This window comes from Oncorhynchus masou, chromosome 29 (assembly GCF_036934945.1).
Source record: "Oncorhynchus masou masou isolate Uvic2021 chromosome 29, UVic_Omas_1.1, whole genome shotgun sequence".
NCBI lineage: Eukaryota > Metazoa > Chordata > Actinopteri > Salmoniformes > Salmonidae > Oncorhynchus > Oncorhynchus masou.
In genome coordinates this window covers 84536602-84551187 of record NC_088240.1, presented here as the reverse complement: position 1 = coordinate 84551187, position 14586 = coordinate 84536602, and the positions used below count along the sequence as shown (strand labels likewise).

At 45.2% G+C, this 14586-nt stretch overlaps 1 protein-coding gene across 1 annotated transcript in view; it reads right to left on the bottom strand.

The window, feature by feature from the left end:
• Positions 1-1193: 1193 nt before the first annotated feature.
• Positions 1194-14586, bottom strand: part of LOC135520843 (mucin-1-like) — a 47043-nt gene continuing 33650 nt past the window's right edge. The window contains exon 3 of the mRNA XM_064946649.1: positions 1194-3113. Coding sequence (XP_064802721.1) covers positions 1790-3082 — 1293 coding nt within the window. The 5' untranslated portion in view covers positions 3083-3113 and the 3' untranslated portion in view covers positions 1194-1789. The remainder of the gene's footprint in view (positions 3114-14586) is intronic.

Sequence of the window (14586 nt, the reverse complement as noted above, 5' to 3'; positions counted from 1 at the left end):
ATGATGAAACTGGCTCTCATGAGGACCACCACAGGAACGGAAGACCCAGAGTTACCTCTGCTGCAGAAGATACGTTTATTAGAGTTACTAGTCTCAGAAATTGCAGCCCAAATAAATGCTTCACAGAGTTAAAGTAACAGACACATCTCAACATCAACTGTTCAGAGGAGACTGCATGAATCAGGCCTTCATGGTTGAATTGCTGCAAAGAAACCACTGCTAATGGACACCAATAGCAAGAAGAGACTTGCTTGGGCCAAGAAACACGAGCAATGGACATAAGACTGGAGGAAATTTGTCCTTTGGTCTGGAGTCCAAATTTGAGATTTTTGGTTCCAACCACCGTGTCTTTGTGAGATGTGGTGTGTGTGAACGGATGTGTATTTCCCACCGTAAAGCATGGAGGAGGAGGTGTTATGGTGTGGGGGTACTTTGCTGGTGATACTGTCTGTGATTTATTTAGAATTCAAGGCACACTTAGCCAGCATGGCTACCACAGCATTCTGCAGCGATACACCATCTCATCTGGTTTGGGTTTAGTGGGATTATAATTTGTTTTTCAACAGGACAATGACCCAACACACCTACAGGCTGTGTAAGGGCTGACCTGACTTCCACAATCCCCCAACCACAATCCCCCAACAATGGTTTGGGATGAGTCGGACAGCAGAAGGAAGGAAAAGCAGCCAAGTGCTCAGCATATGTGGGAACTCCTTCAAGACTGTTGGAAAAGCATTCCAGGTGTTGCTGGTTGAGAGAATGCCAAGAGTGTGCAAAGCCATCATCAACGCAAAGAGTGGCTATTTGAAGAATCTCAAATATAAAATACATTTTGATTTGTTTAACACTTCTTTGGTTACTACATGATACCATATGTGTTATTTCATAGTTTTGATGTCTTCACTATTATTCTATAATGTAGAAAATAGTACAATTAAGAAAGACCCTTGAATGAGTAGGTGTTCTAGAACTTTTGACCGGTAGTGGACATGCTTGCAGATCTTTGGGGGAGGAATTTGGAAATTCTACTGCACGGGAACTTCAACTCTATATTTATTTTATGATGAAATTGGTGTATGAATTATACGATTAATTTCCAATGTACCGTACAGTCTGAATGCAAATAATTTGACACAATAAAATACTCAAATCATTTGCAAAGATAATCATATGAATGACAAGATACATAGCTGTCGTTGTTCACATGTATCCTACTTTATTATTAGAATAATGATGCAAAAACCAATTCACAATTGTACTTAAACACTTTCACTCACAAACTACCACCACACAATGAAACATACAATTCGTTAAGTAATGAATAACAAATAAAGAGTCCTTTGATGAGTTTTAATAAAAGTATAAAGTGAAATAAAAGCAGCACTGAGGGATGCCAACAAAGCGTACTGATACTAAGACTGAGACTAACATCAACATCCATTTTCTATTTAATCCCAGACAAAGGAATACACCCAGCCTTTCATTTGTCATGCTTTTACATAAACCGGAACACGTTTCATTTGGATTGATTATTCATGTCATGCTATTCCCATCAGCACTGTCCTCTCTCTAGTTGTACTGTCTTATGCTCTGATAGTTCACTGATGTTGAATCCTAGTCCTAGTGTGCAGACACACAGAAGCTGTCATAAGGCAAGTCAATACAATACAACTCTACTTTAATCACAATTGAGAATTAAACAATGGTGGTTATGCTTCGGGCCCATGCTCAAATGCTCCTCTTATGCCTCAGACACACAGTGGAATATTTAGTTTATTTTTAATTAACTTCAACTAGTCTGTTTTTGAAAGACACATCCTCCACTAGTCTCGGCATGCATTTTGATCTGTCTTCCTGTGATCTGCTGCTGTGCCTTGCTGCCGGTGAGGGAGAGGGCTGGGCTCCGGGGCTTCGGTGCTGCGGACAGTGCTGTTGCTGTGCCTTGCTGCCGGTGAGGGAGAGGGCTGGGCTCCGGGGCTTCGGTGCTGCGGACAGTGCTGTTGCTGTGCCTTGCTGCCGGTGAGGGAGTGGGCTGGGCTCTGGGGCTTCGGTGCTGCGGACAGTGCTGTTGCTGTGCCTTGCTGCCGGTGAGGGAGAGGGCTGGGCTCCGGGGCTTCGGTGCTGCGGACAGTGCTGTTGCTGTGCCTTGCTGCCGGTGAGGGAGAGGGCTGGGCTCCGGGGCTTCGGTGCTGCGGACAGTGCTGTTGCTGTGCCTTGCTGCCGGTGAGGGAGTGGGCTGGGCTCCGGGGCTTCGGTGCTGCGGACAGTGCTGTTGCTGTGCCTTGCTGCCGGTGAGGGAGAGGGCTGGGCTCCGGGGCTTCGGTGCTGCGGACAGTGCTGTTGCTGTGCCTTGCTGCCGGTGAGGGAGTGGGCTGGGCTCTGGGGCTTCGGTGCTGCGGACAGTGCTGTTGCTGTGCCTTGCTGCCGGTGAGGGAGAGGGCTGGGCTCTGGGGCTTCGGTGCTGCGGACAGTGCTGTTGCTGTGCCTTGCTGCCGGTGAGGGAGTGGGCTGGGCTCCGGGGCTTCTGTGCTGCGGACAGTGCTGTTGCTGTGCCTTGCTGCCGGTGAGGGAGAGGGCTGGGCTCTGGGGCTTCGGTGCTGCGGACAGTGCTGTTGCTGTGCCTTGCTGCCGGTGAGGGAGAGGGCTGGGCTCTGGGGCTTCGGTGCTGCGGACAGTGCTGTTGCTGTGCCTTGCTGCCGGTGAGGGAGTGGGCTGGGCTCTGGGGCTTCTGTGCTGCGGACAGTGCTGTTGCTGTGCCTTGCTGCCGGTGAGGGAGAGGGCTGGGCTCCGGGGCTTCGGTGCTGCGGACAGTGCTGCTGTGCCTTGCTGCCGGTGAGGGAGAGGGCTGGGCTCCGGGGCTTCGGTGCTGCGGACGGTGCTGTTGCTGTGCCTTGCTGCCGGTGAGGGAGAGGGCTGGGCTCCGGGGCTTCGGTGCTGCGGACAGTGGGGTGTGACCCTGGTGTTGGGAAGAAGCCGTGTCTGGCACTATAGCGGCCTGATTCACAACACCAGCTGTCCCGCCCCACCAGAAGTCAGAGCTGGCTAGAGCTGTTCCTCCTGAGGCTCTCCTGAGGCCCTGCATCCTCCTGGGTGGATCCTACAGATCTCGGGGGCTGGAATTCAGATATAAACAACAGCATCATTATTCATTCATTCATTAGTATTACAGTCATTATAACAGTAAACACTCATTCCTATTCAGTGCCATTCAGTTGATTTCTTTTTTTATTTCACCTTTATTTAACCAGGTAGGCTAGTTGAGAACAAGTTCTCATTTACAACTGCGACCTGGCCAAGATAAAGTAAAGCAGTGCGACAGAAACAACAACACAGAGTTACACATAAACAAACGTACAGTCAATAACACAATAGAAAAATATATGTACAGTGTGTGCAAATGTAGTAAGATTAGGGAGGTAAGTCAATAAATAGGCCATAGTAGCAAAATAATTACAATAAAGTTTAGGTTAGAATGTATCACCACTTTAATAAACTGCTAACATGGCTACAAATGCAATGTCTAAACAATAAATACTTTTCAAAATCTAGAGTGTAGTATTGGGTGTGAGTAGGTTCAGGTAAATTCGGGGCATCCTTCAGATGTGGCAGATACTGTACCAACATGCAGAGTGGAGCAGAGTGTTCCACTTTAGAATCTGGAAGTGTATTAGGGTCTTGGCAGAGATAGATGGAGCAGAGAATAACTGAGGACCACGGCTGTAGTTCTCTATCCACCTCTGTACCAACATGCAGAGTGGAGCAGAGTGTTCTACTTTAGAATCTGGAAGTGTATTAAGGTCTTGGCAGAGATAGATGGAGCAGAGAATAACTGAGGACCACGGCTGTAGTTCTCTATCCACCTCTGTACCAACATGCAGAGTGGAGCAGAGTGTTCTACTTTAGAACCTGGAAATGTATTAGGGTCTTGGCAGAGATAGATGGAGCAGAGAATAACTGAGGACCATGGCTGTAGTTCTCTATCCACCTCTGTACCAACATGCAGAGTGGAGCAGAGTGTTCTACTTTAGAATCTGGAAGTGTATTAGGGTCTTGGCAGAGATAGATGGAGCAGAGAATAACTGAGGACCACGGCTGTAGTTCTCTATCCACCTCTGTACCAACATGCAGAGTGGAGCAGAGTGTTCTACTTTAGAATCTGGAAGTGTATTAGGGTCTTGGCAGAGATAGATGGAGCAGAGAATAACTGAGGACCACGGCTGTAGTTCTCTATCCACCTCTGTACCAACATGCAGAGTGGAGCAGAGTGTTCTACTTTAGAACCTGGAAGTGTATTAGGGTCTTGGCAGAGATAGATGGAGCAGAGAATAACTGAGGACCACGGCTGTAGTTCTCTATCCACCTCTGTACCAACATGCAGAGTGGAGCAGAGTGTTCTACTTTAGAATCTGGAAGTGTATTAGGGTCTTGGCAGAGATAGATGGAGCAGAGAATAACTGAGGACCACGGCTGTAGTTCTCTATCCACCTCTGTACCAACATGCAGAGTGGAGCAGAGTGTTCTACTTTAGAACCTGGAAGTGTATTAGGGTCTTGGCAGAGATAGATTGAGCAGAGAATAACTGAGGACCACGGCTGTAGTTCTCTATCCATCTCTGTTTACACTGGGTTTGGGATGGGGTGGACAAGTAAAATGATTGAGAGGGAGAGGTTTCACATAATGTGTCCATTTATTTAGAGTGGAAATCCAAATCCAACTAGAGACATTTGACTCAATTAAAGAGGCACTCCTGCTATTTTGGAACTTTTCCTGTTGGGAAACAATATCCCACATATAAATACAGTAATACACACACACACACACACACACACACACACACACACACACACACACACACACACACACACACACACACACACACACACACACACACACACACACACACACACACACACACACACACACACACACACACACACACACACACACACACACACACACACACACACACACACACACACACACACACACACAAATGTTTTTTGGAGCAAAACGTTGTTTTTTCGACACAACTGAAAACTTCAAGGAGTTTGATGGTGCCCTCTGATGTCATCGGGCTCCCCCTTGTGTTTTGTGTGGGGGAACAAAAGAGGAGTAATAGAGAACAGATGAGAAAGCCCCCCCCCCCCACTTGTGCCATGTCATAATACCTGGACCACACATTGAGATGTACCTTTTGTTAAGTTAATCAGGTGATAAATGAGGGTAAAAGGAGACTGGAGTGCCACTTTAACAATGAGGGAGTTTATGCTACACAGGAAATGAGGCTGAGAGACATCATCCAACAACGCAGCAGACCCATTACAGAGAGATTTGGAGAAACTTTTTTGTCTGTGCTAATTTAATGATTCCCAGAGGAAGGTCTGACTAACTGGCCTGGTTGTTATGAGGAGACAGAGATGGAGAGAGAGAGAGAGAGAAAGAGAGACAGAGAGACGGAGACAGAGAGAGACGGGAGCGTACTGGAGAGAGAAAACATCTTGTGAATCATAGCTCCACCATCTCAGCCAACTGTGTTAAAGGAGCTAAGCCTCCGCAGCCTGTCTGGCACCACGCTGTGTGACAGAGGTCAGAAAGAGGACAGAGGTGCTGAGGACATACTTAACTGGAACTTCTAGGGTGGAGCCAGAGCAGTAAAACAATGGCTCTTATTGGCTGCTGCCTCAGTGACTCTGGATAAAGACTGAGGCTCTGTCCCAAATGGCACCCTATGTAGTAGTTCTCATACGGCTCTGGTCAAAAGTAGTGTGTATATAGGGCTTAGGGTGCCGTTTGGGATGCAGCTTGGGCAGATCGTGGGGACATCTTAAAAGGGAAAAGTGACCACAGTGATTGACATACTGTTGCTCTGACTTCAATTCCATCCCACCATACAACTTAATCTCTTCTTGATAGACAGGCACAATCCATCAACAGATACATTCCATGTTCCTCCTCAATGGATGCCATTTTGTGAAAACATGGTTGACATATTAATATGAAACTTACTCTGAAAGCCATCAAAATACACTTCAAGTTGTAAGTGAGAAGAGCATATTAACGGTGTCACAGAGAGAGAGAGAGAGAGAGAGAGAGAGAGAGAGAGAGAGAGAGAGAGAGAGAGAGAGAGAGAGAGAGAGAGAGAGAGAGCAGAGAGAGAGAGAGAGAGAGAGAGAGAGAGAGAGAGAGAGAGAGAGAGAGAGAGAGAGAGAGATACCGGTAGGTAGCTGCATTTGAAGCTGCCACGGTTTGGGGGCCAAACACCTTTACCACTGTTAGCTGTAATGCGACTCTATTAATCTGCAGTTTGTCCTCTCCCCTGGACATATTCCATCACTGGAGGGTCAAGTCCAGCTAATTCCTCCACAGTTGAACATGCCACACAGCATAATATCCCAGCAATACCTTTCTGCCCAATCCTGTTCTATCCGCTCTGTTGCCCTTTCTGGTTAATCTAATTGCGACAAAGCCCACATAAGGGCTTTTGTGCCAAGAACTTCTTTATGGTTTAAAATTAAACGGCTTGGGCGCCCAGTTTTTGGACGGCAGCCAGTGTCCTTCAGACAAAGAATGTCACTGTGCTTAATAGGCAGAAAAGCTCTCCCCTGTCCCACCACACGCCCCAGTACTGCGCATGTCTGCTCCCACTACTTTCTGTCAGGGCAACAATGAGAGCAGTTACATCTGAACTGCACCATAGTGTGAGAGGTCCTTTTGAACAGGCCTGCTAACAGACACACTTCCATTTCTGTACAGACAAGTTAAAGACAGATAATCCTTGCAAACAAGTTTTTTTTTGTGTGTGTGGGGGGGGGATTCTTAATGACCTGATTTAGATTTTCTCAAGTTCTGGAAGTTGCCAGAATTGACCATAGTTTCTAGTAGCTCTGGTCCAGAGTGTTAAGTCCAACTTGCTGAAGGCTCAACATCAGAAAGCTGCACTTAATGCCCTGGACCAGAGCTAAGGTTCCAGCTGAGAGCAAAGAAGAGTAGTTATTCCAGTTATTCTCATATAAAATATGATCATTTCCCAAACAGCCAAGCCAAGCATCATTTCACACACAAGGGGCCACCAGACACAAGCTATGTCACTATTTCTGACACCTCCACATTGTCTGAACAAATCTATTTCCTTTTCATCAGATCTCTATGTAATCTACATTCAGTGATATCATGTCCTTAGTGCTGTGCTTTATTCCATTCTGTGGAATCCATGATTGGATTCCATTCTGGGGGAGTCCCTTCAGCACAGCAACATGCCTCCTTGACATTTCCGTCGGATAGTTCCAGACTCATTTTGCGTATCCCCCATTCATTACAATATTTGCTTATAGCAGAAATCCTTGAAATGATGAATCTACCTCTCACTGTTCCAATGTGGTCGTATGCACCTGCATTCCCCTTGGAGAAATTCAGGATCAATACATTCTCAAGTCAAAGATGCTTATCCCACTCACAAGCTAAGAAAAGTGTCTTACAGAACCCATGATATACTGTAATGTGGCACAGTACCAGTACAAGTGTCCATGTGTAACGGCTAAACCAGTCATTTGAGGTTAAAAAAAATAGAGAAATAGGAGACCTTCCTTGGAGTGAAGACCATTTGACAAGCAATTAAGGACTTGTTCGTTGTCTTGCTTGGGCTATTTCCTAAACGCAAGCATTAGTTAGCATTAATAGCTTCTCACGGTAATTAAAACGCCCTTCTAAATGATCCTGGTGCCCGACCAGACAGTGCAGTATGTCCCCTGTGTCTCCAGACAAGCCCAGCCTACCCCACCCATCCTCCCAACTCGGGCCACATTTCCCTCCCTCTGGCCTGACTTTGTGCTGATGGACGAGCCCATCCCTCACGGTCCTCCCAGACAGCTGTGCTTAGCCTGCAGAATGGAGAGAGAGAGCTTACTGGATGAAAGCAAGCATTTGTTTCCTAATGGAACCTTCAGCCCTCCCGGAAGACCAGTTATATTCTTACACCCAGAAATAAGAGGTTGGCATCATCACCGTCTTGGTAACTGGTCACTTTGAGGGTATGACATCCCTGGCTAATTCTGATTGTTTTGTTTTAGCACAGACTGGCTGATGTGTGATACAGTGTTCAGGTAATAGGGGACATGTTGATGGTATTGTATCTAATAATATTTGCAAATCTGTAAGATTGCACAGTTAGTATCGAATTCTATGAATGTGGAAATTCCCCTCACTGATAATATCACCTGTATTATGGGAAATGCATCATCCTAATCAATCTGAAATGGTTTTCCCTTTCCTATGCATTTCCATTTCCAAATACTAAGAGAAAAAGCCCAAACAAATTCAACAGAAACTTACTTTGGCATGCTAGACGGAAGGGGAAATATTGACTGCAATTTCTGAGAAGACGGACAGACAGACTGAGAGACAGACAGGTCTTATCATGGATGCAGCAGCTGTCAGGAACAGCCCAGGTGACAGAAAAGCATCATCTCATCAGCCTTCCCACAGCCTGTCAATCCTGCAGAATGGACGGATTGACATATCCCTTATATACACCACTACAGCAACCTTCCCACAGCCTGTCAATCCTGCAGAATAGACCGATTGACATATCCCTTATATACACCACTACAGCAACCTTCCCACAGCCTGTCAATCCTGGAGAATAGACCGATTGACATATCCCTTATATACACCACTACAGCAACCTTCCCACAGCCTGTCAATACTGGAGAATAGACGGATTGACATATCCCTTATATACACCACTACAGCAACCTTCCCACAGCCTGTCAATACTGGAGAATAGACCGATTGACATATCCCTTATATACACCACTACAGCAACCTTCCCACAGCCTGTCAATACTGGAGAATAGACCGATTGACATATCCCTTATATACACCACTACAGCAACCTTCCCACAGCCTGTCAATACTGGAGAATAGACGGATTGACATATCCCTTATATACACCACTACAGCAACCTTCCCACAGCCTGTCAATACTGGAGAATAGACCGATTGACATATCCCTTATATACACCACTACAGCAACCTTCCCACAGCCTGTCAATACTGGAGAATAGACGGATTGACATATACCTTATATACACCACTACAGCAACCTTCCCACAGCCTGTCAATCCTGCAGAATGAACTGATTGACATATCCCTTATATACACCACTACAGCAACCTTCCCACAGCCTGTCAATACTGGAGAATAGACCGATTGACATATCCCTTATATACACCACTACAGCAACCTTCCCACAGCCTGTCAATACTGGAGAATAGACCGATTGACATATCCCTTATATACACCACTACAGCAACCTTCCCACAGCCTGTCAATCCTGGAGAATAGACCGATTGACATATCCCTTATATACACCACTACAGCAACCTTCCCACAGCCTGTCAATACTGGAGAATAGACAGATTGACATATCCCTTATATACACCACTACAGCAACCTTCCCACAGCCTGTCAATCCTGGAGAATAGACCGATTGACATATCCCTTATATACACCACTACAGCAACCTTCCCACAGCCTGTCAATACTGGAGAATAGACAGATTGACATATCCCTTATATACACCACTACAGCAACCTTCCCACAGCCTGTCAATCCTGGAGAATAGACCGATTGACATATCCCTTATATACACCACTACAGCAACCTTCCCACAGCCTGTCAATACTGGAGAATAGACCGATTGACATATCCCTTATATACACCACTACAGCAACCTTCCCACAGCCTGTCAATACTGGAGAATAGACAGATTGACATATCCCTTATATACACCACTACAGCAACCTTCCCACAGCCTGTCAATCCTGGAGAATAGACCGATTGACATATCCCTTATATACACCACTACAGCAACCTTCCCACAGCCTGTCAATACTGGAGAATAGACCGATTGACATATCCCTTATATACACCACTACAGCAACCTTCCCACAGCCTGTCAATACTGGAGAATAGACCGATTGACATATCCCTTATATACACCACTACAGCAACCTTCCCACAGCCTGTCAATACTGGAGAATAGACCGATTGACATATCCCTTATATACACCACTACAGCAACCTTCCCACAGCCTATCAATCCTGGAGAATAGACCGATTGACATATCCCTTATATACACCACTACAGCAACCTTCCCACAGCCTGTCAATCCTGGAGAATAGATGGATTGACATATCCCTTATATACACCACTACAGCAACCTTCCCACAGCCTGTCAATACTGGAGAATAGACCGATTGACATATCCCTTATATACACCACTACAGCAACCTTCCCACAGCCTGTCAAACCTGCAGAATGAACTGATTGACATATCCCTTATATACACCACTACAGCAACCTTCCCACAGCCTGTCAATACTGGAGAATAGACCGATTGACATATACCTTATATACACCACTACAGCAACCTTCCCACAGCCTGTCAATACTGGAGAATAGACCGATTGACATATCCCTTATATACACCACTACAGCAACCTTCCCACAGCCTATCAATCCTGGAGAATAGACCGATTGACATATCCCTTATATACACCACTACAGCAACCTTCCCACAGCCTATCAATCCTGGAGAATAGACCGATTGACATATCCCTTATATACACCACTACAGCAACCTTCCCACAGCCTGTCAATCCTGGAGAATAGATGGATTGACATATCCCTTATATACACCACTACAGCAACCTTCCCACAGCCTGTCAATACTGGAGAATAGACAGATTGACATATCCCTTATATACACCACTACAGCAACCTTCCCACAGCCTGTCAAACCTGCAGAATGAACTGATTGACATATCCCTTATATACACCACTACAGCAACCTTCCCACAGCCTGTCAATACTGGAGAATAGACCGATTGACATATACCTTATATACACCACTACAGCAACCTTCCCACAGCCTGTCAATACTGGAGAATAGACCGATTGACATATCCCTTATATACACCACTACAGCAACCTTCCCACAGCCTATCAATCCTGGAGAATAGACCGATTGACATATCCCTTATATACACCACTACAGCAACCTTCCCACAGCCTGTCAATACTGGAGAATAGACAGATTGACATATCCCTTATATACACCACTACAGCAACCTTCCCACAGCCTATCAATCCTGGAGAATAGACCGATTGACATATCTCTTATATACACCACTACAGCAACCTTCCCACAGCCTGTCAATCCTGCAGAATGAACTGATTGACATATCCCTTACTGTATATACGGCAACCTTCCTTTAAGCCTACCTTCCTTTAAGCCTACCTTAAAACCATTTCAGTATGAGAGTATATTTCTTTCCTTCCTTAACTCGACATCGGAGAGATGAACATTTGCTTTCATGCTTCACTCCTAAACTGAAAAGGAAGTGAAATGAGAGAGAGAGCGAGAGAGAGAGAGAGAAAGAAGAAGGAATGAGATGTAATGAGAGTGTTTACAGGAGGTTCCTGTCCATCGGTGAAAGGCAGTCTGCTCATTAAGCTATAGGGAGAACAGAGAAGGCAGTCTGCTCATTAAGCTATAGGGAGAACAGAGAAGGCAGTCTGCTCATTAAGCTATAGGGAGAACAGAGAAGGCAGTCTGCTCATTAAGCTATAGGGAGAACAGAGAAGGCAGTCTGCTCATTAATCTATAGGGAGAACAGAGAAGGCAGTCTGCTCATTAAGCTATAGGGAAAACAGAGAAGGCAGTCTGCTCATTAAGCTATAGGGAAAACAGAGAAGGCAGTTTGCTCATTAAGCTATAGGGAGAACAGAGAAGGCAGTTTGCTCATTAAGCTATAGGGAAAACAGAGAAGGCAGTCTGCTCATTAAGCTATAGGGGGAACAGAGAAGGCAGTTTGCTCATTAAGCTATAGGGAGAACAGAGAAGGCAGTCTGCTCATTAATCTATAGGGAGAACAGAGAAGGCAGTCTGCTCATTAAGCTATAGGGAAAACAGAGAAGGCAGTCTGCTCATTAAGCTATAGGGAGAACAGAGAAGGCAGTATGCTCAGTAATCTATAGTGAGAACAGAGAAGGCAGTCTACTCATTCATTTATAGTGAGAACAGAGAAGGCATTCTGCTCATTAAACTATAGGGAAAACAGAGAAGGCAGTCTGCTCATTAAGCTATAGGGAGAACAGAGAAGGCAGTATGCTCAGTAATCTATAGTGAGAACAGAGAAGGCAGTCTACTCATTCATTTATAGTGAGAACAGAGAAGGCATTCTGCTCATTAAACTATAGGTAGAACAGAGAAGGCAGTCTGCTCATTAAACTATAGGGAGAACAGAGAAGGCAGTCTGCTCATTTATCTATAGGAAGAACAGAGAAGGCAGTCTACTCATTCATCTATAGTGAGAACAGAGAAGGCAGTCTGCTCATTAATCTATAGGGAGAACAGAGAAGGCAGTCTGCTCATTTATCTATAGGAAGAACAGAGTAGGCAGTCTGCTCATTCATCTATAGGGAGAACAGAGAAGGCAGTATGCTCATGAATCTATAGTGAGAACAGAGAAGGCAGTCTGCTCATTAATCTATAGTGAGAACAGAGAAGGCAGTATGCTCATTAATCTATAGTGAGAACAGAGAAGGCAGTATGCTCATTAATCTATAGTGAGAACAGAGAAGGCAGTATGCTCATTAATCTATAGTGAGAACAGAGAAGGCAGTCTGCTCATTCATCTATAGTGAGAACAGAGAAGGCAGTCTGCTCATTAATCTATAGGGAGAACAGAGAAGGCAGTCTGCTCATTCATCTATAGTGAGAACAGAGAAGGCAGTCTGCTCATTCATCTATAGGGAGAACAGAGAAGGCAGTCTGCTCATTAAGCTATAGGGAAAACAGAGAAGGCAGTCTGCTCATTAAGCTATAGGGAGAACAGAGAAGGCAGTATGCTCAGTAATCTATAGTGAGAACAGAGAAGGCAGTCTACTCATTCATTTATAGTGAGAACAGAGAAGGCATTCTGCTCATTAAACTATAGGGAAAACAGAGAAGGCAGTCTGCTCATTCATCTATAGTGAGAACAGAGAAGGCAGTCTGCTCATTCATCTATAGGGAGAAGAGTGTGTGATGATCGAGCCACTGGTCTGGATCTTTCTGCATGGATTCATGAGTTTCTCTGTGGGACACACACACACACTTCTGATGATATTGTGGTTCCCAGACTGCCACAAAACACATGGCTAACAGTAACAGACAGTCCTTTCTGGAGCTCTGTCCTCCATCCCTCCCCTGTCCTCCATCCCTCCCCTGTCCTCCATCCCTCCCCTGTCCTCCATCCCTCCCCTGTCCCTCATTCCTCTCTGACACAATAACATTATGGACCGATGTTATACATATCTAATATACTCCATTGGCATCTGTAACATGCCAGGCAACATCCCAACAGGCAGTAGCGTTGAACAGTAAAAGGAGCCTTCTTTGTGCTACAGCTGCAGAGGGTGTTGGATGTATGTACACGGCTGCCTGCTACTCGACTGTGATGGTATTTCATTGAGTGTTTGGCAGGCGTGGCACTGCAGCATTGCTGAAGGAAACAGCTGTTCTCCACAGACAGACAGGCAGACAGAATAACAGACAGACAGAATAACAGACAGACAGACATACCCTTGAGCCACCATGGCTTTATAGGAGTAGAGGTAACAGGCCAGTTCATGTGGTTAATAGATGGTAGTAGTGGAAGACAGGTCAGTTCATGTGGTTAATAGATGGTAGTAGTGGAAGACAGGTCAGTTCATGTGGTTAATAGATGGTAGTAGTGGAAGACAGGTCAGTTCATGTGGTTAATAGATGGTAGTAGTGGAAGACAGGTCAGTTCATGTGGTTAATAGATGGTAGTAGTGGTAAACAGTGGAAGACAGGCCAGTTCATGTGGTTAATAGATGGTAGTAGCGGAAAACAGTGGAAGACAGGTCAGTTCATGTGGTTAATAGATGGTAGTAGTGGAAGACAGGTCAGTTCATGTGGTTAATAGATGATAGTAGTGGTAAACAGTGGAAGACAGGTCAGTTCATGTGGTTAATAGATGGTAGTAGTGGAAGACAGGTCAGTTCATGTGGTTAATAGATGATAGTAGTGGAAGACAGGTCAGTTCATGTGGTTAATAGATGGTAGTAGTGGTAAACAGTGGAAGACAGGTCAGTTCATGTGGTTAATAGATGGTAGTAGTGGAAGACAGGTCAGTTCATGTGGTTAATAGATGGTAGTAGTGGTAAACAGTGGAAGACAGGTCAGTTCATGTGGTTAATAGATGGTAGTAGTGGTAAACAGTGGAAGACAGGTCAGTTCATGTGGTTAATAGATGGTAGTAGTAGAAGACAGGTCAGTTCATGTGGTTAATAGATGGTAGTAGTGGTAAACAGTGGAAGACAGGTCAGTTCATGTGGTTAATAGATGGTAGTAGTGGTAAACAGTGGAAGACAGGTCAGTTCATGTGGTTAATAGATGGTCGTAGTGGTAAACAGTGGAAGACAGGTCAGTTCATGTGGTTAATAGATGGTAGTAGTGGTAAACAGTGGAAGACAGGTAAGTTCATGTGGTTAATAGATGGTAGTAGTGGTAAACA